Source organism: Phocoena phocoena, chromosome 6, assembly GCF_963924675.1.
Source record: "Phocoena phocoena chromosome 6, mPhoPho1.1, whole genome shotgun sequence".
NCBI classification, from domain to species: Eukaryota; Metazoa; Chordata; class Mammalia; order Artiodactyla; family Phocoenidae; genus Phocoena; species Phocoena phocoena.
Genome location: NC_089224.1, coordinates 105,246,257 through 105,272,079, shown reverse-complemented (window position 1 = coordinate 105,272,079; position 25,823 = coordinate 105,246,257). Strand labels below are relative to the sequence as shown.

At 38.9% G+C, this 25,823-nt stretch overlaps 1 protein-coding gene and 1 non-coding gene across 2 annotated transcripts in view; one reads left to right on the top strand and one right to left on the bottom strand.

Moving 5' to 3' along the window:
* The window catches only part of SCAI (suppressor of cancer cell invasion), a 136,049-nt gene that overhangs the window by 57,823 nt on the left and 52,403 nt on the right, over window positions 1-25,823 (top strand). Inside the window, exon 3 of the mRNA XM_065879166.1 lies at window positions 10,112-10,243. Coding sequence (XP_065735238.1) covers window positions 10,112-10,243 — 132 coding nt within the window. The remainder of the gene's footprint in view (window positions 1-10,111; window positions 10,244-25,823) is intronic.
* On the bottom strand, window positions 7,711-7,838 carry LOC136125214 (small nucleolar RNA SNORA64/SNORA10 family). Its single transcript, XR_010655984.1, has one exon. It is a non-coding gene; the product is annotated as a small nucleolar RNA SNORA64/SNORA10 family (small nucleolar RNA).

The window sequence follows — 25,823 nt, the reverse complement described above, 5'->3', positions numbered from 1 at the left end:
TGTATCTATTCAGCCAGTCTGTGTATTTTGGTTGGAGCTTTAAACCATTTACATTTAAGGTAATTATTGATATGTATGTTCGTATTACCGTTTTCTTAGTTATTTTGGGTTTGTTTTTGTAGGTCTTTTCCTTCTCTGTGTTTCCGGCCTAGAGAAGTTCCTTTAGCATTTGTTGTAAAGCTGGTTTGGTGGTGCTGAATTCTCTTCACTTTTGCTTGCCTGTAAAGGTTTTAATTTCTCCGTCAAATCTAAATGAGATCCTTTCTGGGTAGTGTAATGTTGGTTGTAGGTTTTTCCCTTTCATCTCTTTAAATATGTCCTGCCACTCCCTTCTGGCTTGCAGAGTTTCTGCTGAAAGATCAGCTGTTAACCTTATGGGGATTCCCTTGTATGTTATTTGTTGCTTTTCCCTTTATGCTTTTAATATTTTTTCTTTGTATTTAATTTTTGATAGTTTGCTTAATATGTGTCTTGGCGTATTTCTCCTTGGTTTATGCTGTATGGGACTCTCGGCACTTCTTGGACTTGATTGGCTATTTCCTTTCCCATAGTAGGGAAGTTTTCAACTATAATCTCTTCAAATATTTTCTCAGACCCTTTCTTTTTCTCTTCTTCTGGGACCGCTATAATTCAAATGTTGGTGCGTTTAATGTTGTCCCAGAGGTCTCTGAGACTGTACTCAATTCTTGTCATTCTTTTTTCTTTATTCTGCTCTGCAGTAGTTATTTCCACTATTTTGTCTTCCAGGTCATTTATCTGTTCTTCTGCCTCAGTTATTCTGCTGTTGATTCCTTCTAGAGAATTTTTAATTTCATTTATTGTGTTGTTCATCATTGTTGTTTGCTCTTTAGTTCTTCTAGGTCTTGTTAAACATTTCTTGTATTTTCTCCATTCTATTTCCAAGGTTTTGGATCATCTTTACTATCATTACTCTGAATTCTTTTTCAGGTAGACTGCCTGTTTCCTCTTCATTTGTTTGGTCCAGTGGGTTTTTACCTTGCCTCTTCATCTGCTGCATATTTCCCTGTCTTCTCATTTTGTTTAACTGTGTTTGGTGTCTCCTTTTCGCAGGCTGCAGGTTCGTAGTTCCCGTTGCTTTTGGTGTCTGCTCCCAGTGGGTGAGGTTGGTTCAGTGGCTTGTGTAGGCTTCCTGGTGGAGGGGACTGGTGCCTGTGTTCTGGTGGGTGGGGCTGGATCTTGTCTTTCTGGTGGGCAGGGCTGTGTCCAGTGGTGTGTTTTGGGGTGTCTGTGAACTTAGTACGATTTTAGGCAACCTCTCTGCTCAGGGGTGGGGTTGTGTTCCTGTCATGCTAGTTGCTTGGCATGGGGCGTCCAGCACTGGAGCTTGCTGATCATTGGATGGAGCTGGGTCTTAGTGTTTAGACGGAGATCTCTGGGAGAGCTCTCACCGATTGATATTACGTGGGACTGAGAGGGCTCTGGTAGTCCAGTGTACTGAACTCAGCTCTCCCACCTCAGAGTCTCAGGCCAGACACCAGGCCAGAGCAACAAGACCCTGTCAGCCACATGGCTCAGAAGAAAAGGGGGAAAAAAAGAAAGAAAAAATATTATTAAAATAAAAAATACAAAAATAATAATACAAAAAAGAAGAGAGCAACCAAACCAATAAACAAATCCACCAATGATAACAAGCACTAAAAACTGTCCTAAGGTAAACATAAAAATCAGAAACAAATCAGTCACAGACAGCAAACCCCTAGTCTACAGTTGCTGCCAAAGTCTGCTGCCTCAATTTTGGGATGATTCGTTGTCTGTTCAGGTATTCCACAGATGCAGCGTACATCAAGTTAATTGTGGGGATTTAATCCGCTGCTCCTGAGGCTGCTGGGAGAGATTTCCCTTTCTCTTCTTTCTCCGCACAGCTCCTGGGGTTCAGCTTTGGATTTGGCCCTGCCTCTGCGTGTAGGTCGCCCTCAGGCATCAGTTCCCATCCAGATAGGACGTGGTTAAAGCAGCAGCTGATTAGGGGGCTCTTGCTCATTCAGGCCAAGGGGAGGGAGGGGTACTGTAGTTATAATTGGAATACGGGGCAAGCCTGCGGCGGCAGAGGCCAGCATGACGTTGCAACAGCTTGAGGCCTGCCGTGTGTTCTCCCGGGGAATTTGTCCCTGGGTCACGGGACACTGGCAGTGACGGACTGCACAGACTCCCAGGGAGGTGTGGATAGTGGGATTCTTGGTGGCTGCAGCAGCAGCGTTAACATTTCATGGCCATCTCTGCAGTCTGAGCTGATAGCGCAGCTCGCACCCTTCTCTGAAGCTCATTTAGGCGGTGCTCTGCTTTCTTTGGGCAGACAAGGAAGGAATCCCCTCTCCTCACGCACCCCGAAACAATGGTCTCTTGCCTTTTAGGCAGTTCCAGACTTTTTCCTGGGCTCCCTCCCAGCTAGCTGTGGTGCAGTAGCCCCCTTCAGTCAGTGTTCACACAGCCAACCCCAGTCCCCTCCCTGGGGTCTGACCTCCAAAGCCCGATCCTCAGCTCCCAGCCCCAACCCGTCCCAGTGGGTGAGCAGACAAGCCTCTCAGGCTGGTTGGCACTGATCCTCTGTGCAGGAATCTCTCCGCTTTGCCCTCTGCACCCCTATTGCTGCGCTCTCCTCCGTGGCTCCCAAGCATCCCCCCGCCGCCCACCCCACCCCCCGTCTCCACTAGTGAAGGGGCTTCCTAGTGTGTGGAAACTTTTCCTCCTTCACAGCTCCCTCCCAGAGGTGCAGGTCCTGTCCCTATTTTGTCTCTGTTCTTTCTTTTTTCTTTTCCCCTACCCAGGTACATGGGGAGTTTCTTGCCTTTTGGGAAGTCTGAGGTCTTCTGCCGACGTTCAGTAGATGTTCTGTAGGAGTTGTTCCACAAGTATATGTATTTTTGATGTATTTGTTGGGAGGAAGGTGATCTCCACATCTTACTCCTCTACCATCTTGAACGTCCCCTTTCCAGTTGCCTTTTTATAGTTCACCTTATATCCAGCAACTTTGCTAATTTCACTGGTTAATTCTAATAATTTATCTGTAGGTTCTTCTGAAATTTCTGTGGAGAGGTTTGTATCATCTATGAATATTGACAGCTTTATATCTGTTTGATAGAAATATAATCACATTAATGGTGCAGCCACTATGGAGAACAGTATGGAAGTTCCTTAAAAAACTAAAAATAGAGTTGGCATGTGATCCAGCAGTCCAACTCCTGGGCATGTAGCTGGAGCAGACTCTAAATTCAAAAAGATGCATGCACCCCAGTGTTCATCGCAGCACTATTTACAATAGCCAAGACATGGAAGCAACCGAAATGTCCATCGACAGATGAATGGATAAAAGATGTGGTATATATATACCGTGGAATATTACTCAGCCATAAAAAAGAATGAAATAATGCCATTTATTTATTAGTATTTATTAATTATTATTATTATTAATGCCATAAAATGCCATTTATAATGAAATAATGCCATGAATGATCCTAGAGATTATCATACTAAGTGAAGTAAATCAGACAAAGATATCATATGATATCACTTAATGTGTGGAATCTAAAAAATGATACAAATGAACTTATTTACAAAACAGAAACAGACTCACAGACATAGCGAAAAAAAAAAACCAACAAATTTATGGTTACCAAAGGGGAAAGTTGGGAGGATAAATTAGGAGTTTGGGATTAGCTGATAAAAACTACTACATATAAAACAGATAAACTAGGATTCCCTGGTGGTGCAGTGGTTGAGAATCTGCCTGCCGATGCAGGGGACACGGGTTCGAGCCCTGGTCTGGGAAGATCCCACATGCCGCGGAGCAACTAGGCCCGTGAGCCACAACTACGGAGCCTGTGTGTCTGGAGCCTGTGTGTCTGGAGCCTGTGCTCCGCAATAAGAGAGGCCACGATAGTGAGAGGCCCACACACCGCGATGAAGAGTGGCCCCTGCTTGCCTCAGCTGGAGAAAGCCCTCGCACAGAAATGGGGACCCAACACAGCCAAAAATAAATAAATAAACAAACCAATGAACCGACATTAAAACAAACAAACAGATAAACCACAAGGTCCTACTGTGTAACACAGGGAACTATATTCAATATCTTGTAATAAACCATAATGGAAAACAATATGAAGAAGAGTATGTATATTTATGTGTAACTGAATCACTTTGCTGTATACCAGAAGCTAACACAACATTGTAAATCAATTATACTTCAATAAAAAAATAATAATAAAATAAAATTGGTGGAAAAAGAAATATGATCAGATTAAAAAGTAAAAAGAAACTGATGAAACTAATTTTAATAATGTATTTTATTTTACTAAATAACCAAAACATTATTTCAACATGTAACAATATAAAAATTATTACTGAGATTTTTACATCTTTTTTCATGCTAAATCTTCTAAATTTGGTGTATTTTACATTTACAACATATCCCAACTTAGAGTAGCCATGTTTCAGGTCTCAGTAGCCACATGTGGCCAGTAACTATAGTTTCGGACAGTGTAGGTGTAGACAGTGAGACAGACTTTTTTTAACAAACAGTTGTTTCATGTATAACTTTTTATGGTGTCACTGGAGAAGCCTCTACTGACTTGATCATATGTAAGTGCCAGGGAGAGATTAGGTTTTCAAGGAAAGTCTGAAAAGGTGTCATTTGAGTAATGTCTTAAACTATGAATATAAACTTGCCAGGTGACCAAAATAGGCGAAGAGAATAACGTGTAAAATTGTGATGTTATGTAAGAGTAGAATTGGTTCAGAGACTTGCCCATATTTCAGTGAGGTTGAAAAATAGGTAATTATGTGAGAGTGGAGGGTGGAGGGGAACACCAGTTCCCTGTGTTATGAGTAATTTATCAGTAATGATGGTTAACATGTTCCTTAAGATAAGTTTCCAGAAGTGTAATTGCTGAGTCTAATAGAAAGAATAAATGTATCCCCCGATACATACAGTGAATCTCAAGGGTCTGCACTATTTTCCACTGCACCTCGTGAATATGCTGGTTTCAGTGTATACTCAGCTGCAGTAATTAGTGTATTTTTTTGTATGTTCATTACTTTATTTTGCCTTTTGAAAATTTTATAGACTTTTCTTTTTTATTATTATTATTTTTGTTTTTAAAAAATATTTATTTATTTATTTGGCTGCACCGGGTCTTAGTTGCAGCATATTATTTCTTAATTGAAGTATAGTTGACTTACAATGTTGTATTAACTTCTGGTGTACAACAAAGTAGGTATTATATATATTCATTTTCATATTCTTTTTCCATTATGGTTTATTATAAGATATTGAATATAGTTCTGTGTGCTATACAGTAGGACTTTGTTGTTTATTCTATATATAGTAGTTTATATCTGCTAATATCAAACTCCTAATTGATCCCTCCCCTTCCCCTTTGGTAATGGTAAGTTTGTTTTCTATGTCTGTGGGTCTGTTTCTGTTTTGTTAATAAGTTCATTTGTATCATTTTCTAGATTCCACATGTAATTGATATCATATGATATTTGTCTTTCTCTGTCTGACTGCAGTTAGTATGATAATCTCTAGGTTCATCTCTAGGTTGCTGCAAATGGCATTATTTCATTCTTTTTTATGGCTGAGTAATATTCTATTGTGTATATATATATATATATATATATATATATATATATATACCACATCTTTTTTATCCATTCATCTGTTGACACATTTAGTGTGCTAAATAATTAGTATATTTTTAATGTGCTAACTTTGTTGTATTAGGGTTTTTTTCCATTGGTTACTGGTAAGGTTTTTTTCTTTCTTTCTTTTTTTTGAGGGGGGGCGTGGCACACTGCGCGGCATGCAGGATCTTAGCTCCCTGACCAGGGATTGAACCTGTGGCCCCTGAAGTGGAAGTGCAGAGTCCTAACCACTGGACTGCCAGGGAATTCCAGGTTTCATATTTTTTTCTAATTAACATTGATGTATTACTACCATCTATTTCTCAGATTCCATTCAAGCTTCACCACTTGTCCCAATAACGTCCTTTGCAGCAGAAAGATCCAGCTCTGAATCAGGCATCGCACTTCAGTCTTCCCTTTTCTTTGGGGGAATATCTTTGACATATTTGAAGATTACAGTTTGGTTATTTTGTAGAATATCTCTCCCAATTTGGTTTTGTCTGTTTCCTCATGATTAGGTCTCTTTGTCAGGAAAATCACTTCTCATCCTATCAGGTGGTAGAGGACTTTGATTTGTCTGATTATGAATGATGTTCATTTTGGTCACTTAATCAAGGTGATGTCTGCCAGATTTCATTGTTGTGATGTTACTTTTTCCTTTTGGAATTAATGTGTATTTTGTGGGCAAGTACTCTGAAACTATCCCATTCACTATCAAACTTTACATTTATTCATTCACTTATGTCAGTATTGCTTTATCATTTATTTTATTTAATAGGTTATAATCCATTACTATCATTATTTGTTTTGATGCTGAAATTATCCCCAATTTGGCTAGTGGATGCTCCCTCAAGCTAGATCCTAGGTCCTTTTGTAATGCTTGATTTTATTTTTTATTCATTTATTTATCCCAGTTTTATTGAGATGTCATTAACATACAACATTCTATTAGTTTAAGGTGTACACATAATGATTTGATGTATTGTATACTGCAAAATGATTACCACAATAAGTTTGGTTATCATCCATCACCTCACACAGTTACAAAAATATTTTTCTTGTGATAAGAACTAAGATCTACTTTGTTGGCAGCTTTCAAATGTATAATACAATATTGTTAGCTATAGTCACCATATTGTAGATTACATCCCCAGAACTTATTTATCTTATAAGTGGAAGTTTGTACCCTTCGACCACCTTCACAGTTTTCTATCACTCCCCACCCCCACTTCCAGAAACCACCAATCTATTCTGTTTCTATGAGTTTGTTTTTTTCTGTAAGATTCCACATATAAGTAAGATCATACAGTATATGTCTTTCTCTGTGTGACTTATTTAACTTAGCATAATGCTGTCAAGGTCCATCCATGTTGTTGCACATAGCAGGACTTCCCCTTTTATGGCTGAATAATATTCCATTGTGTACATATACCACATTTTCTTTATCATTCATCTGTTGATGGACACTTAAGTCCTATATCCTTTTCTTATGTGTCTATCATTCTTTGAGCACTTTGTTGCTCTCAGGCACAGGATATTCCAGATTCATCTTGTACTTTTTCTGCTCCAGGGCTGTAATTAGACAATTACAATTCTCCAAGGAGCTCTGGTTCCCTTTATTGGAGAATGGTGTTAGAAGCCAAGATTTGGGTGCTAGTTATGTTCATACCATTGGTGGGGGTCTTGGGGGGAATGGTCACTGTTCCCAGGCCCTCTCACTAGACAGATTTACAGAACTGGGGAGTATACTTACGTACACATCACGCCGCCCCCTCCCCCCCCCAGACGTTTATGTCTCTCATTTTGTTTTTAACTGGCTTCATTCACTTTACTTTTCTCATATAAAAATATGTGGTGGCTACAGCTGGAGCCTGGGTCCTCTGCACAGAAACTCTGTGTGGGTCTTTACAAGATGGTTAGTGAATTCCTAATATGGATACTTGGTGAACACTGTTTCTTTCCAGAGATCAGGAGTGAGGTAAAGGTAGGTCTTGGAAATGGCATCAGAAGTGGCCTTGGCTGGGAAAGGAAAAACAAGAGAGGGTTGGTGAAACCCCAGATGCAGACGGAAGCTGTTGCACTTCTAGGAACAGAGTGGCCACTGTGGGCCAGTCTGTCGTGCTTTAGGAGCACCTTCCTCTCCCTCTCTGAAAATACGCCAACCACACTCAGAATGTCATTAAGGGAGCTGAGAGATATATCACTCTTTTTAAACATCCATTAGTTTACCCATACCTCCAGTTTCAATCCACAGGGTTCATTCTAACCTTTTCCCTTTCCATGTTTGTGTTTTCTTTCTCTTACAGAGAGAACTCTGGGTCCCCTTTTCCTTAGTAGATTTTCTTATTTGATGAATCTGCTATATATGACAGATCTCTCTCTACCTCTGAACTCTTCCATGTGGACATGCCCTCCTCACCCTGCTCAGGCTCTCACTCCCCATGCCAGTCCCCATTCGTGGTTACCCTTCTCACTGCACTCAGGCTCCACCATCCCATGCAAGCTGGCCCTTTGTATGGATGTTGATGGTCTCCTCACAATTTGTGCTCTGATACCCAGGAGGCTACCCTCTGTATGGACACCTGCTATGCTCTGCCCCACCTAATGGCTGTAGGACTGGATAGTTTGGGAATGGGAGAGGGCTTCTTTGGATTCTTAAGTTTCACTTTAATATTTCTGGCTGTGGGATTATTTCTTTCTTTTCTTTCCTTTAACATTCTATGAGTCCTTTTAGTTTGAGGGTTTATATTTTCTCTAATTCTGGGAAGTTTATAGAAGTTTGTTTCTGCAAGTATTTATTGCCTTCTCATGATTTTTTCTTTCTTCTTTATATGCTATGATGTGGACGTTGATTTCCTTCATTTCCCTTTTCCATATCTCTTGAATTTTCTTTGTGTATTCTCTCTCTTCCTGATGTCTTTTGGCAGAGTACCTTAAACCTGACGTTTTAGCTAATTAATTTGTTCAGCTGTATCTTTTCTGTTATTTAGTTTATCCATCTACTAAGTTTATTTCATTGATTATATTTTTCATACCCAGTATTTTTATTTGCTTCATTATGATATTTTCTTCCTGCTTTATATCTAATATCCTTTCTTATTGAATTTGTTTATTTTGAACTTTGATTTTGTGTTTTTCTCCTGTAAACTCCTGTGTCCTGGGGATATTAGCCACCTTGGCTCATGAACTATATGGGGAGGGCTGGAGAAAGTACAGTTTGTGCCTCGTTTCTGCATCTCCTTCTGGGTTTAGAGAATGAAGGCAGGGGGTTGTTGAGTGTGGGAGATGACTTACCCAGGATCACTGTAGTGTGGAATCCCTTCCCAGACTCTGCACTTTTCAAGGTCTGTTTCTTTTTGTTAAAACCACCTACTCCATGACATGCGGAAAGAGGTTGTGCGAAGAAGGAACTTGTGAACGTGCAGGACCACCCAGTACTGTCAATGCGTGTTGTAAACTACTTCCCCAGCAGCTGGCTGCAGTGCCACCCATATGTTACCCTGCAGCCCCTTGACAGTTCTAGGCTTGCTACAATTTTCCTGCCTTGCAACCGCAATTGTCTGTTTAAGACAATGTTGGAGAGAAAAATATTTGCCAAAATAACTGTACCACCCCCAACTACCATCTCTGGTGTCTGGTCCTTGTCTGCTCTGCCTATTTTTTCACCCTGCACTGGGACCAGATTTCTCTGTGTTGTCCCAGGGACTTCTATCTGTGTGTGAATACAAATGAATTTTTTTTTCTTTAGCATAGGTTCATACTATGTATACTATCTGGCAACTTGCTGTTTTTAAAATGGCTGATTAACATGATTGATTACATGGGAAGATAGCTTGGATTCAGTAATAAATAGCTTTCAAATATATGTACATGTGTGTGTTTGTGTGCATGTGGTTTTTATATCCCTTTTATACTGAAGTATATCCATATTATTGCTTTATCATCTTAAGTATAACTGTAAGTTAGTGATAGGGTAGAGTGTAGTCATTAGTGTTCTATGAAGTACTTAGCCATTTCCCTCTTTGGTTTTTTTTTAGTTTCATAACAGCTTTTAAATACTATGGTACCAAAAAAAATATCTCTGTGGACAAAGGGTTTTCCATTTGTAGGATCATTTTCTGGGACAGATATACAGAATGGATAAAATAGATAAATAGGTTAAAAGGTTCAACATTTTTTATTCTTAACCATGTAGAGGAGTGCCTGGAACATTTTAGCCATTCAAATAACATTTATTGGATGAAATAATATAAAAACTGCTTTTTAAAATGGATGTACCAATTTTCATTCCCACCCACAATATGAGATTGTCTATTCTTCCACACCATCTTATACTTAAATTATTTTGATGATTTGATTGTAATCAGAAGATGTCTCTATAATTAAAAAAATGCTATCAGATGATATAACTAAGGTCTGTTTCTCTTTTTATTTTCACCTACTTGGTAAATAGACATATGTTTTCTTACAGAACTGAATTTGCTCTTAAAGAAATCATGTCCTCTGGAGGTGCTGAAGATGACATCCCACAGGGAGAGAGGAAAACAGTTACAGATTTTTGTTACCTTCTGGATAAATCTAAGCAACTGTTCAACGGGTTAAGGTTAGTGGACTCTTGATGCCTTAAACTTTTATCTAGTTCTGTATCTTTTTTTTCCATGGCTGATGTGTGGTAAGTTTCTGAAAAGTTATGGATAGAATGTTATATAAATATCTGTACTAGAGATGATCATGCTTCTTTTCTTCATTCTCAGGTGAGAAAACAACAGAAGAGGATAACTTATATTGTTTTACTCAAGTTGAGAGAGCTGTTTTGTTAGATGGTCTTGTATACCTTACTCCACATCATATTTTACATCTGATTTTACACATTGCGATAACTAAGGAGCCTGGGATGCATATGCAAGTGAACCTGGGGCTTCTCTTCTGTTACATTTTCTGTATACTTGTTTATTTGCTTATTTCTTTTATTCTTTCTTTTTCTTAGGATGAAGTATCTGTTAACTAAAATAAGAGTGTTCTAGACAGTGTTGTTTTTACATTAGTTGTGTGTGCCCTGACTGACTGGTAGCAGAAGCTGTATGCAATTTTGTCAAAATGTGTCTTTGTGTATTCTTGTGTGTGGTGGGTAAATAATTTTATACCATTTTGTTTTATTTAAATGGTTTAGCCGTATTTCATTTCATGAGATTCTTAGGATATTGACTTACTTCAGACCTAAAGCTTCAATAGCTTAGTTTCAGTCATAAATAAATTCATGCTATGGGTAAAATACTAAGGATAAATAGGTTTTTTTGGGAAACTTTATATAGGAGTGAATAATTGTAAAGATTGTGAGTTATTTTTATTTTAATTAATTATTGAAGTATAGTTGATTTACAGTGTTGTGTTTGGTGAGTTTTTTTTTTTTTTTTCTGATAAAGTATTTTTATTTATTTATTTATTTTTGCTCTGTTGGGTCTTTGCATCTGTGCGAGGGCTTTCTCCACTTGCGGCGAGCAGGGGCCATTCTTCATTGCGGTGCGCGGGCCTTTTACTGTCGTGGCCTCTCCCGTTCCGGCTCCAGACGTACAGGCTCAGTAGTTGTGGTTCACGGGCCTAGCCGCTCCACGGCATGTGGGATCTTCCCAGACCAGGGCTTGAACCCGTGTCCCCTGCATCGGCAGGCAGATTCCCAACCACTGCACCACCAGGGAAGCCCACTGAGTTAGTTTGTTTGTTTGTTTGTTTTTTTAGCGGTACTAGGGCCTCTCACTGCCGCGGCCTCTCCCGTTGCTGAGCACAGGCTCCGCACGCGCAGGCTCAGCGGCCATGGCTCACGGGCCCAGCCGCTCCGCGGCATGTGGGATCTTCCCGGACTGGGGCACAAACCCGTGTCCCCTGCATCAGCAGGCGGACTCTCAACCACTGCGCCGCCAGGGAAGCCCTAGTGAGTTATTTTTAATTTGCAATTTATTTCTGGGTAAAAATGCAATCTTCTTTTAACATATTTTATAATTTTATTCTACATCCCTAGTATCGGAATTGTACTGACAGAGTTTATTTTAAAGAATACATATTTTTGGGCTTCCCTGGTGGCGCAGTGGTTAAGAATCTACCTGCCAGTGCAGGATACATGGGTTCGAGCCCTGGTCTGGGAAGATCCCACATGCCGTGGAGCAGCTAAGCCCATGGGCCACAACTACTGAGCCCACACGCCAAAACTACTGAAGCCCGCGCACCTAGAGCTCGTGCTCTGCAACAAGAGAAGCCACCGCAATGAGAAGCCCATGCAACGCAACAAAGAGTAGCCCCTGCTCGCTACAACTAGAGAAAGCCTGCACACAGCAATGAAGATCCAATGCAACCAAAAATAATAAATTAATTAAAAAAAATTCTTTTTAAAGAATGTATCTTTTTAAAAATATTTATTTATTTATTTATCTGGTTGCTCTGGGTCTTAGTTGCAGCAGGCGGGCTCCTTAGTTGTGGCTCATGGGCTCCTTATTTGCCACTCACTGGCTCCTTAGATGTGGCACGCGGGCTCCTTAGTTGTGGCATGTGAACTCTTAGTTGCAGCATGCATGTGGGATCTAGTACCCTGACCAGGGATCGAACCCCCAATGCCCTGCACTGGGAGCCTGGAGTCTTAACCACTGTACCACCAGGGAAGTCCCTAAAGAATATATCTTTAATCAACTATACGCCAAGGCACTTCTTTTTTTTTTTTTTTTTTTACGGTACGTGGGCCTCTCACTGTTGTGGCCTCTCCCGTTGTGGAGCACAGGCTCCGGACACGCAGGATCAGCGGCCATGGCTCACAGGCCCAGCCGCTCTGCGGCATGTGGGATCTTCCCGGACCTGGGCACGAACCCGTGTCCCCTGCATCTGGAGGCGGACTCTCAACCACTGCGCCACCAGGGAAGCCCTCCAAGACACTTCTTTAAAAAAATTTTTTAAAAGTCCAATCTATCAAAATAATAAGTCTCTAAAATGCAATGTTAGGAATATGGCAAACCCTCTGACTGGGAGGAGTTGGAACACATTTACAAAGCCTACTTCATCGAGTTACATACAGCTGAGAGAATAAGGAAGGATAAGAAAGTTCTGTGAATTAAGTTTACTGCCTATCAGAAGTTTATTGCCCTTCTGCTTTATAAGTATTTTGAATCTTGGCTGTAGAGTTTTTGACTCTAATATAGTTGCTTAAGGTTTAATCATTTTGATACTCTGCTGCTTAGTTGTGGTGTTAGTAGAATGTTTGGAATCTACTTATATGTAATTTACCTGGCTTCGTAAACAGTAAATAATGTTGAGCAACTAAAATGCTGTGCCCATTTTCATTCCCACCTCCCCAAAGAAGAATGCCCTTAAGTGAGGAGGGTAACTTGCACTGGGTAATGCACCTTTCTGCACACCTTGGAGATACTGAAGGAGCTTTTAACTCACATCGGTTATTAAATAACTGCATGAGAGTAAATATGTCTTCACAATAAAAAAATATATATCTTAAAAAAAACTTACAATTATAAAGATAATACAGGGTCATCAAATGAGTCCTCCATGACCACTGTATTTAAAGCTATACTTTCAATCACTTTCTCATCTCTATATTTATTTAATTTTCTTCATAAAACTCATCGCTACCTCAAGTGATCTTATTTGCTTATGATGTCTTCCTACATTAGAATGAAATATCCCTAGGAGTAGGACCCTATGTGTCACTGTTTCTCTGCTGTCTAAACCAGGGTCTTGCACGTCACAGGTGCTTCACAAACATCTGTTAAATGAAGGATTCCAAAGACAGTGTTCTTAACTCCCACACTCTGCTGCTTCCTATTTTGTGCTACAGAAGAGATCTTTGAGATCAGTTTGGTTTCTTTTGCTTTATAGATTAAATGCATCTTTTTAAAGAATTCTTTTCTTTCACTATTATAATTCAGAAAACGACCCCAGTACACCCTGGTTTGAAGTCGCTTTTTTTTTTTAATAAATAAATTTATTTATTTATTTATTTTATTTTTGGCTGAGTTGGGTTTCAGCCAAAACCTTGTGAACAAGGTTTTGGATGAACATGTGTTTCCAGTTCTCTTGAATATATACCTAGGAGTGAAATTGCTGGCTCATATGGTACTTACTCTAAGTTTAACGTTTTGAGGAACTTCTAGACTGTTTTTCAAGGAGACTGTACCATCAGCAATGTATGAGGGTTCCAGTTTCTCCACATCCTCACCAACACTTGTTATTGTCTGTCTTTTTGATGACAGTCATCCTAGTGTGTATGAAGTTGTATCTCATTATGGTTTTGATTTGCATTTCCCTAATGGCTAATGATGTTCAGCGTCTTTTCATGTGCTTATTGGCCATTTTTATGTCTTTTTTTTGGAGAAAATATTTATTCCAATCCTTTGATCATTTTCAGATAGGTTTATTTATCTTTTAATTTTAAAGTTGTAGTCATTTTCTGTATATTCTGGATACAAGTCCCTTGTAAGATGTAATGATTTGCAGATATATATTTTCCCGTTCTGTGAGTTGTCTCATCACTTTCTTGATGGTGTCCCTTGAAGCACAAATACTTTTAATTTTAATAAAGTCCAACTCGTCATTCTCTTTCATCTCTTGTACTTTTGGTATCATACCTAAGAAATCATTGCCTAACCTGAGGTCACTGAGATTTACTCGGATGATGTTTCCTTCTAAGAGTCTTGTGGTTTTAGCTCTTACATTTAGGTCTGTGAACCATTTTGTGTTACCTTTTTTATAAGTTTTTGGTTATTTTTATTTTATTTTATTTTTATTTTTGGCTGCGTTTGGTCTTCATTGCTGCGCGCGGGCTTTATCTAGTTGCGGTGAGTAGGGGCTATTCTTCATTGCGGTGTGCAGGCTTCTCATTGTGGTGGCTTCTCTTGTTGTGGAGCATGGGCTCTAGGTGTGCGGGTTTCAGTAGTTGTGGCATGCGGGCTCAGTAGTTGTTGCTCATGGGCTCTAGAGTGCAGGCTCAGTAGTTGTGGCACATGGGCTTAGTTGATCCACGGTGTGTGGCATCTTCCCAGAGCAGGGCTCGAACCCATGTTCCCTGCATTGGCAGGTGGATTCTTAACCACTGCACCACCAGGGAAGCCCCATTTTGTGTTAACTTTTGTGTATGGTATGAGATCTTAGGCATTTCTTTACCAGAAAACATATTTTTTCAATTGATTAATTCATTTTTTCTTTCTTCTTGCTTGTTCCCTGTTTCTCCTTTCTTGTTCATACCTGTAATGCTTATATTGAATTTGCAATCTAAAGTCTCTATTAACCATCTACTCTCTTTTGATTTTCATCTCTATTCTTTTTCTCAACATTTTTAGAAAATGTATTCAATTTGTCCACCATATGCCCAACACATTTCACCTTGTCATTTCATATCAGCGGTTTTTGCTATACTGCTTTTTAAAAAACTAGATATTATGTATTTGATCCAAAGTTTACTAGCTGTTCTATCTGTATATTCAAATAAGACAGACACTAGAAATTTTGATGTGTTTTTGAATGGAAATTCTTTATTCAGTATGTCTGAGAAGCATATTGAATTTAGCAGTGGCATTTCTCTTCTTAAAAAGGGTTATTTTCCGGATCTGATTCTGAATCATAAATGAATCATAAAGTTCAAGTAGTCTTCTGCTGGAGACTCTCTGCTGGACTCAAATCACTCTGTGGCTGCTGAAACAGTAACAATGACAGAACACACTTCCACATAGCACTCCACGGTGTATAAATCACTTTCAGGTACATCTCTATCCTTTGGCCACATACCAAAAATATGTGTTACCTAAAAATAAAGGTGAACTTCACCTTCTTTTTCAGTGTTTTGGTTGTGTAAATATATTTTACCAGCTCAAAACTGTTCTCATTTTGATTTTTTTGGCCACACCGTGCAGCTGGTGGGATCTTAGTTCCCCGACCAAGGCTTGAATCTGGGCCTATGGCACTGAAAGCGCTGAGTCCTAACCACTGGACTGCCAGGGAATTCCCTCATTTTGATTCTTTTAAAGTGCCATTTTAACTATAACAAAGGTTTTATTTATTTTTAAAATAACTGCAGAGTAAAATTGTGTCTGTGGAAATAGTAGGAAACCCTAATACATGGAAACATTGTGTGAGATCTAATCTTTAGGACTTTATTCATTGTCAGAGAAATTTATTATAATGCTCAGGATACCTATTTCAGTTTAGTTCTTAAGTACTTAAAACTATATTGGGTTCAGGAATTAATCCTTTTTGTACAACTCAAAATCAGAAAAACAAACAACCTGATTAGAAAATGGTCAGAAGATCTGACTGGTTATTTTTCCAAAGAAGATGTACAGATGGTCAACAGGTACATGAAAATGTGCCCAACATTGTTAATCATCAGGAAAATGCAAATCGAAGCACAATGAGATATCACCTCACACCTGTCAGAATGGCTGTTATCAAAAAGACAAAAAAATACCAGGTGTTGGTGAGGATGTGAAGAAAAGGGAGCCCTTGTGCACTGTTGGAGGGAATGTACATTGGTGCAGCCACCATAGAAGACCGTATGGAGGTTCTTAAAAAGTTAAAACTGGGGCTTCCCTGGTGGCGCAGTGGTTGAGAGTCTGCCTGCCGATGCAGGGGACACGGGTTCGTGCCCCGGTCCGGGAAGATCCCACATGCCGCGGAGCGGCTGGGCCCATGAGCCATGGCCGCTGAGCCTGTGCGTCCAGGGACTGTGCTCCGCAACGGGAGAGGCCACAACAGTGAGAGGCCTGCGTACCGTAAAATAAATAAATAAATAACGGGACCATATATAAATCTAGAATGAAAAGTCTAATGGTTAATGTAGAAAAGAGACCTTTAATAAAATTACTCATTAAAAAAAAAAAAAAAAAAAAAAAGTTAAAACTACCACAGGATCCAGCAATTCTATTTCTGGGCATTTATGCGAAAAAAATGAAAACACTAACTTGAAAAGATATATATACCCCCATATTCATTGAAGCATTATTTACAGTAGCCAAGATATGGAAGTAATGTAAGTGTCCACTGACGGATGAATGGATAAAGAAATTGTGGAATATATATATATATATATATATATATATATATATATATATGAATATTCTTCAGTCATTAAAAATGAAGGAAATCTTGGAATTTACAACCTGGATAGACCTTGAGGGCATTATGCTGAAATGAAACAAGTCACGCAAAGAAAGACAAATACCATATAATCTCACTTTATGTAGAATCTAAAAATAACAACAACAAAAACCAAAGCAAAAGACAAAAGAAACAACCGAGCTCATGGGTACAGAGGACAGATTGGTGATTGCCAGCAGCAGAAGAGGGGGGCGGGGATGCAATGGGTGAAGGGGGTTAAAAAGTGCAAACTTATAGCTATAGCATAAGTATATAATAGGGATATAATGTACAGTGTGGTAACTATAGTTAATAATACTGTATTGTATATTTGGAAGTTGCTAAAAAGTTGATCTTAAAAGTTATCATCACAAGAAAAAATAATTTGATATCTACGTATGGTGATGGATGTTATTATTGTGAGTTATTGTGGTGATCGTTTCATGATATCATTCTGACTTAGAAAAGTGGGTAAGCAAATCCACCAGGGATTTATTTTCAGTGTTTTGTGTGAAGGGTCCCCATCACTTTATTTTTATTTTTTTAATATTTATTTATTCATTTATTTGGTTGCACTGGTCTTAGTTGCAGCAGGCAGGCTCCTTAGTTGAAGCTCGCTGCCTTCTTAGTTGCGGCACGTGGGCTCCTTAGTTGTGGCCTGTGAACTCTTAGTTGTGGCATTCATGTCAGCTCTAGTTCCCTGACCAGGAATCGAATCCGGGCCCCCTGCATTGGGAGTGTGGAGTCTTAACCACTGCGCCACCAGGGAAGTCCCAGGTCCCCTTCATTTTAAACAAGCCTTAATTATTTCTACAAAAACTAGATTTATGGTGAGTAAAGTATATATCTTCTCTATATGCTTTTGGGTTTTTGTTTGAGCGGATGTGGCTAGTGCCAATGCAAATCTGTAGTTTACTGAAAGATTAGTACTTTGACTCTTCCTTTTTCTTTTCATTTTTAAGAAAATTTATTTATTTTTGTCTGTGTTGGGTCTTCATTACTGCATGCATGCTTTCTCTAGTTGCGGCGAGCTACTCATCGTTGCAGTGCATGGGCTTCTCATTGCGGTGGCTTCTCTTGTTGCAGAGCATGGTCTCTAGGTGCACCGGCTCAGTAGCTGTGTCTCATGGGCTCAGTAGTTGTGGCGCACGGGCTTAGTTGTTCTGTTGCATGTGGGATCTTCCCAGACCAGGGCTCGAACCCGTGTCCCCTGCCTTGGCAGGCAGATTCTTAACCACTGCGCCACCAGGGAAGCCCCTTTCTTTTCATTTTTAAAGAAAATTCATTTCACACACACACAGAGAATAATATAGAACTATTAAAAAGATGTTGGTGGAGATATAAATGAAAAGTTGCCCACAGTATGTGGTTAAATTTTAAAAAGCAAATTGTGAAAATAGTATGTTTCACATGATCTTGTTTTATCAGAAGTTCTCTGTTAAATTTATGTTCTATAAGCCATATTAACTCTTAGTGGGGACTCTTTGCTCTTAGTACTCAGTTTGGTCTCTTTCTGATTTTCTCACAGTGTCTGGTGCATGTGAGTGTGTGTATTTTCTGTGCTTGTTTATATAAATGAAAGTGTTTTGTTCATTGTTAGACCTTGATTGGAAAGCAATCAGAACATCTGTAGGTCTGTTAGTTGCCCATGGTGGTGGGTTGGAGGGATGTGTGGCATTCTTCCCCACACTTTTCTCCGAAGAACCTCTTTGAGTTACGGAAATTAAACACATCTCTGCTTTCAAGCATTGATGTAGTTTTTGCACATTTCTTTTGAAATAGAAAAGATTCCTTGGGAATAATTAAAATAAGAGTTTTTTGGGTCGTCCCCCTCCCAACCCCCCATTTTTGTGTTGGTCTGAATAGAAAACAGAATCACAGTGCTTATAGAGAAAGAGAAATATATTGGGAGTGGCTCTGGACCAGTTTTGGAACTTCGGGGAAAGGGGTGAAGTGGGAGTCCAGGTGGAATAGCATCAGATTTTTTAAAAAATAAATTTATTATTATTTTTTTTATGGCTGCATTGGGTCTTCGTTGCTGTGCGCGGCTTTCTCTAGTTGTGGCGAGCTGGGGCTACTCTTCGTTGTGGTGTGCAGACTTCTCATTGCGGTGGCTTCTCTTGTTGTGCAGCACGGGCTCTAGGTGCGTGGGATTCAGTAGTTGTGGCACACGGGCTTAGTTGTTCCGTTGCATGTGGGATCTTCCCAGACCAGGGCTCGAACCCGTGTCCCCTGCATTGGCAGGCGGATTCTTAACCACTGCGCCCCCAGGGAAGTCCCAGAATCAGCTTTTAACATGGGACCTGTGATTCCCAGCCTTCGCTTCACTGTTGGTGCTTATCTTTTGGCAAGCTTTCCTTTGTGTTTTCTCTTTCTTTCTTGAGTTCACAAGCTGGTTATTGAACTTATTATTGCAGTGTTAATATGCTTGCAGAAAAGTACACGTATTGTAAGTGTATTTTTTGCAAACTGAACATATCCATGGACCTTGTACTTGGACAAAGAAAGAGAACATAACAGCACGGCAGCAACCCCCTTGTATTCCCTCACTTGGGCTTTTTAACTGTTTATGAGCAGAGTGAAAAAGTATGTTTCAGTGCATGAAAGGCTAGAGTGTCTATATATGTAATGCCTTATTTGGGTACAATAAACTTTCTCTTTACTCTTGAAGGTGTATCTTTTTGCCTTATATGTAGTAAATTGTCATCCAAGTTGTCACAGCCTTTTCATTTTCCCAGCCATGAATATCTTTTTTTTCATGAATATCTTTTTAAAAATATTTTTTAAATGAGTGAGATTTTTGTAGTGACCCAATATGCAGCCAAATATTCCAACAGTAAGTAAAAAAGGTGCATTTTCTGATATCAGGCAGCAGGGCTTGATACAGATCTATTAGACCAACTTTATTTATTTATTGGAGTATTATTGCTTTACAATGTTGTGTTAATTTCTGCTGTACAACGAAGTGAATCAGCTACATGTATACATATATCCCTTCTCTCTTAACCTCCCTCCCATCCCCCATCCCAGCCCTCTAGGTCATCACAGAGCACCGAGCTGAGCTCCCTGTGCTATACAGCAGCTTCTCACTAGCTGTCTATTTTACACATGGTAGTGTATATATGTCAATGCTACTTTCTCAATTCATCCCATGCTCCCCTTCCCCGCCATGTCCACAAGTCCGTTCTCTACATCTGCGTCTCTTTTCCTGCCCTGCAAATAGGTTCATCTGTACCATTTTTCTAGATTCCGTATATACGCGTTAATTTACGATGTTTGTGTTTCTCTTTCTGACTTCCTTCACTCTGTGTGACAGACTCTAGGTTCATGCACATCACTACAACTTGACTGAAAATACCTCCTTAAAATATGTGCATAATAAATAATCTCTTCTATCCACTCACCGTGTAAGAAAACATAGTCCAGAGAGTGAGAAATAGATCAAATGAATGGCGTATTGCTTATAATAGCTCTTGCATATGTAGTTACAGTAATAATGAAGTGAGAATGATGTTAGAAATAGCTTTGAATAATGTCAGAAAACCATCAAAAGCCGAAGTGCTTGCAGGGTTCTAGTTACCATGGTGACTAAGACTGTCGAAGCAGAATGGAATACTTGATGAGATTATTTAAGGCAGCATCTTGAGACATGTATTTGAGGTATGCACCTGTGCCTACCCAGTGATATCCATGACTTTTGAAACAGCAGAGGCCTGTAAATCACTAATTATTTGACTCCAGAGGAGCAAATACTCAAAGCCAAAATAAATGTTGGAGGCAATAAATAAACAAACAAATATGCAAAGAAGTGCACCAAAGTGAAGTGTATTGACCTTAAATAAAAATAATGGCAGAAATTTTTATTAAATATGCTCCTTATATTTCAAAGTAAAGAAGAAATCATCTACAATGCTTTCTTCAACAGCCTATTTTTAGGATGCCCTGGTTCCTATATAGGAAAGGATAACTGGGAAATTAACAGTTTTTTCACACTGTCCCCTTTCTCCCCCTCTTGCGCTCTCTCTTATTTCTCTCGTCCCTCTTTTTTTTCCCCTTTCTCTTCCTTCTTCAAAAAATTAATACTTTCCTAGAGGCAAAGTTCTGCGACCAGGTAATAATAAAGTATATGTTATTTCAGAGGTAATACCCTAAACTATCTATACAAGCTTGTGATGCCTGCTTTCATTTTATATGGTTTGCTACCCCAAATAGTTGCACTTGCAGTTGAGGAGGGCTGCCACCAGGGTGCAGTAGGTGTCATAATCACGTGATGTAGAGAAGCATTGACTGACAAAAATTTAATGTGAGCCACAAATGTGATTTAAAATTTTTCTAGTAGCCAGATTTTAAAAATGTAAAAAAAAAAAAAAGTGAAATTAATTTTAACAGTATATTTTATTTGATCCAATATATCTAAAGTATTTTCTTTCAACATGTAATCAATATAAAGAAAGTATTGAGATTCTTTTTTTTCATACTGAGTTTTTGAAGTACACTGAATATTTTACACTTTCACACATTTCAATTCTAATTAGACACATTTCAAGTACTCATTAGCCACATGTGGCTATTGGCTCAGGCAGAATTCCTCCACCTTTTAGCTTCTGTTCTCATAATGGTCCACTGTGCTTTCCCGTGGATACATACTGGCTGTTTTGGGAGGTTCTCTTCTTCATAGTCCATCCTCTGTCCCGATTGTTTCTTCTCTCTCTTCCTGCACAGATACTGATAGCGTGCAGGACTTTTGGCTGTTGCTCATTTGTTCCCACCCGTTTGTATTTTGGGATTTGAAGGCTACGTTATCACTTACTATTTTAGTTTGCTAGGGCTATCATAACAAAATACCACACTCTGGGTGGCTTAAACAACAGAAGTTTATTCTCTCACACTTCTGGAGGCTGGAAGTCCAAGGTCAGCATGTCGGCAGGGTTGGTTCCTGCTGAAGCCTCTCTCCTTGGCTTGCTTGCAAATGGCCATTTTTCTTGCTCTGTCCTCACATGGTCGTCTCTTTGAGCACGTGCATCCCAGGTGTCTCTCTGTGTGCCCTAACCTTCTGCTTATTAGGACACAACTCAGAGTTTTTGACTTGTTGTCAAAACAAGTCACAATGTTGTTGTCAACAGCATTCTAAGAGTGAGCTCCCAGAGAAGGACTTTACTAATGTAGAATCAAAATCTAGGTTGTTTTTCCCTGTGGTAGAAAGGAGAGAGTATTTGATTACAGGTGCAAAGGGGTTATGAATTTCAGTCATAACTCAACAATTTACTGGCCATGAGTTCCCAGGCAAATCATTTAAGCTCTCTGATCCTCATTTTAGTGTGTGTGTGTCTGTGTGTGTGTGTTTATGTGTATTATACATACCTATGCTGGGGAAGCCATGCATTTTAGGACCAGACTAAGGAAAGAGAAACCAATGAAAGAGACTGTTAGAACAGAAAGAAGAGAGGGTTACAAGATGGTGAAGAAGTGATGAGCCATGTCAATGTCATAGGGAGCACTGATATAAGGACTGGAAAGTAACTATTGGACTTGGATTTTAGGTGTCGGTAGGCATCAATGATCTTAGCTAATTCAGTTTAGTAAAGGTGGTCAATTTATAGAAACTTGGAAGAAACTTCGTAAGTGCCATCTCGACTTTACATTTGAAACATCTCTGAGAAGTAGGTTTAATCATTTGCACTAATAGTCTCCCAACTTTCGCTGATAAGAGTTGAGGATTTTAAAACAGAGTGAGATTAGCGTTGCGCTTTCGATTTCCTCTGAAAACTTGGCAAAAGAATATGAGCAGCCAATTTATAACAGAGGTGCCTTTGCAAAATGTGAAATAGAAGGTCATTTAGCTTATGGGATAATTCATACAGCCCCATTTAATTTAATTCCATGGACCATTAATTTCCCATCTCTACTGACAGTAATGACCAGATGGTATATTCAGAGTTTAAAACCAGAGTCAAGCTCTGAATAGTAGAGGAATTTATCTAAGACTCTTTATAAAGTACCTTAGTTAATTTTGGACTCTAATCCTATTAGAGTATAATAGCTTCTACGATATGTTTCACTAGAAAAAGGGTGATCATGGGATTTACCCTTTAGGAAGTTTTCTTTAAAAAAAAACTTAAACACTGTTTTGAAAAAGACATTGCTGTCTTTATAGCTGAGTGTTCAGACTGGAATGGTAGATGCACTAAATTCTTTTAACAAAAATTGTATAGAATTTACTCTACATTGTTCATAGCTATAAATCAGAAAATACTTTATTACAACTTACGTTTGGAGCCTTGTTCTAACCCTTTTAGGCCGACCACATTTTATGTGCTTTTAGCTCTCATAGAAAAGTCCCTTCCCCTAGAGCCCTTTCCACTGAACACCTGAAATTATATAGTCATGAAATAAAATACTGAGTTCTAATTCTGTTTTCTCCCTTAACAAGATGTATCACTGAGGTTTATTAAATTGGTCAGTTTTGGAAATGCAAAGGAACTTGTAGGCAAACGCTTACTTGAAAATTTGCAGAGAGGCTTTACATAGTATCTTTAAAGAAGCACTCAAGGGTTATCAGTTCTCATGAAGTTGATGTTGCTGCTTAATGCTTTTATATAAAATACTGTCTTCCTAGCAGTAGCCACTTGGTAAGAGTCTTAAAGATTCTAACAGCAACTTCAATTTAAAAATAACTGATTAAAAAAAATAAAAATAACTGATTGGAGAAGCAAGAAGAACTTCAGTCCTGCAGCCTGTGGAACAAAAACCACATTCACAGAAAGCTGGACAAGATGAAAAGGCAGAGGGCTATGTACCAGATGAAGGAACAAGATAAAACCCCAGAAAAATAACTAAATGAAGTGGAGGTAGGCAACTTTCCAGAAAAAGAATTCAGAATAATGATAGTGAAGATGATCCAGGACCTCAGAAAAAGAATGGAGGCAAAGATCGAGAAGATGCAAGAAATGTTTAACAAAGACCTAGAAGAATTAAAGAACAAACAAACAGAGATGAACAATACAATAACTGAAATGAAAACTATACTAGAAGGAATCAATAGCAGAATAACTGAGGCAGAAGAATGGATAAGTGACCTGGAAGACAGAATGGTGGAATTCACTGCCGTGGAACAGAATAAAGAACCAAGAATGAAAAGAAATGAAGACAGCCTAAGAGACCTCTGGGACAACATTAAACGCAAACACATTCACATTATAGGGGTCCCAGAAGGAGAAGAGAGAGAAAAAGGACCTGAGAAAATATTGGAAGAGATTATAGTCGAAAACTTCCCTAACATGGGAAACGAAGTAGCCACCCAAGTCCAGGAAGTGCAGCGAGTCCCATAAAGGATAAACCTAAGGAGAAACACACCGAGACACCTAGTAATCAAACTGGCAAAAATTAAAGACAAAGAAAAATTATTGAAAGCAGCAAGGGAAAAACAACAAATAACATACAAGGGAACTCCCATAAGGTTAGCAGCTGATTTCTCAGCAGAAACTCTACAAGCCAGAAGGGAGTGGCATGATATACTTAAAGTAATGAAAGGGAAGAACCTACAACCAAGATTACTCTACCCGACAAGTATCTCATTCAGATTCGATGGAGAAATCAAAAGCTTTACAGACCAGCAAAAGCTAAGAGAATTCAGCACCACCAAACCAGCTCTACAACAAATGCTAAAGGAATTTCTCTAAGTGGGAAACATAAGACAAGAAAAGGACCTACAAAAACAAACCCAAAACAATTAAGAAAATGGTCATAGGAACATACGTATCAATAATTACCTTAAACGTGAATGGATTAAATGCTCCAACCACAAGACACAGGCTTGCTGAATGGATACAAAAACAAGACCCGTCTATATGCTGTCTACAAGAGACCCACTTCAGACCTAGGGAAACATACAGACTGAAAGTGAGGGGATGGAAAAAGATATTCCATGCAAATGGAAATCAAAAGAAAGCTGGAGTAGCAATACTCATATCAGATAAAATAGACTTTAAAATAAAGAATGTTACAAGAGACAAGGAAGGACACTACATAATGATCAAGTGATCAATCCAAGAAGAAGATATAACAATTATAAATATATATGCACCCACCATAGGAGCACCTCAATACATAAGGCACCCGCTAACAGCTATAAAAGAGGAAATTGACAGTAACACAATAATAGTGGGGGACTTTAACACCTCACTTACACCAATGGACAGATCATCCAAAATGAAAATAAATAAGGAAACATAAACTTTAAATGACACAATAGACCAGATAGATTTAATTTGTATTTATAGGACATTCTATCCTAAAGCAGCAGATCACACTTTCTTCTCAAGTGCACACGGAACATTCTCCAGGATTGATAACATCTTGGGTCACAAATCAAGCCTCGGTAAATTTAAGAAAATTGAAATCACATCAGGCATCTTTTTTGACCACAACGCTATGAGATTAGAAATGAATTACAGGGAAAAAACCGTAAAAAACACAAACACATGGAGGCTAAACAATACGTTACTAAATAACCAAGAGATCACTGAATAAATCAAAGAGGAAATCAAAACATACCTAGAGACAAATGACCATGAAAACACGATGATCCAAAACCTTTGGGGTGCAGCAAAAGCAGTTCTAAGAGGGAAGTTTATAGCTATACAAGGCTACCTCAAGAAACAAGAAAAATCGCAAATAATCTCGCAAATAAACTATCTAACCTTACACCTAAAGGAACTGGAGAAAGAAGAACAAACAAAACCCAAAGCTAGCAGAAGGAAAGAAATAAAGATCAGAGCAGAAATAAATGAAATAGAAACAAAGAAAACAATAGCAAAGATCAATAAAACTAAAAGCTGGTTCTTTGAGAAGATAAACAAAATTGATAAACCATTAGCAAGACTCATCAAGAAAAAGAGGGAGAGGACTCAAATCAATAAAATTAGAAATGAAAAAGGAGACATTACGACACAGCAGAAATACAAAGCATCCTAAGAGACTACTACCAGCAACTCTCTGCCAATGAAATGGACAACCTGGAAGAAATGGACAAATTCTTAGAAAGGTATAACCTTCCAAGA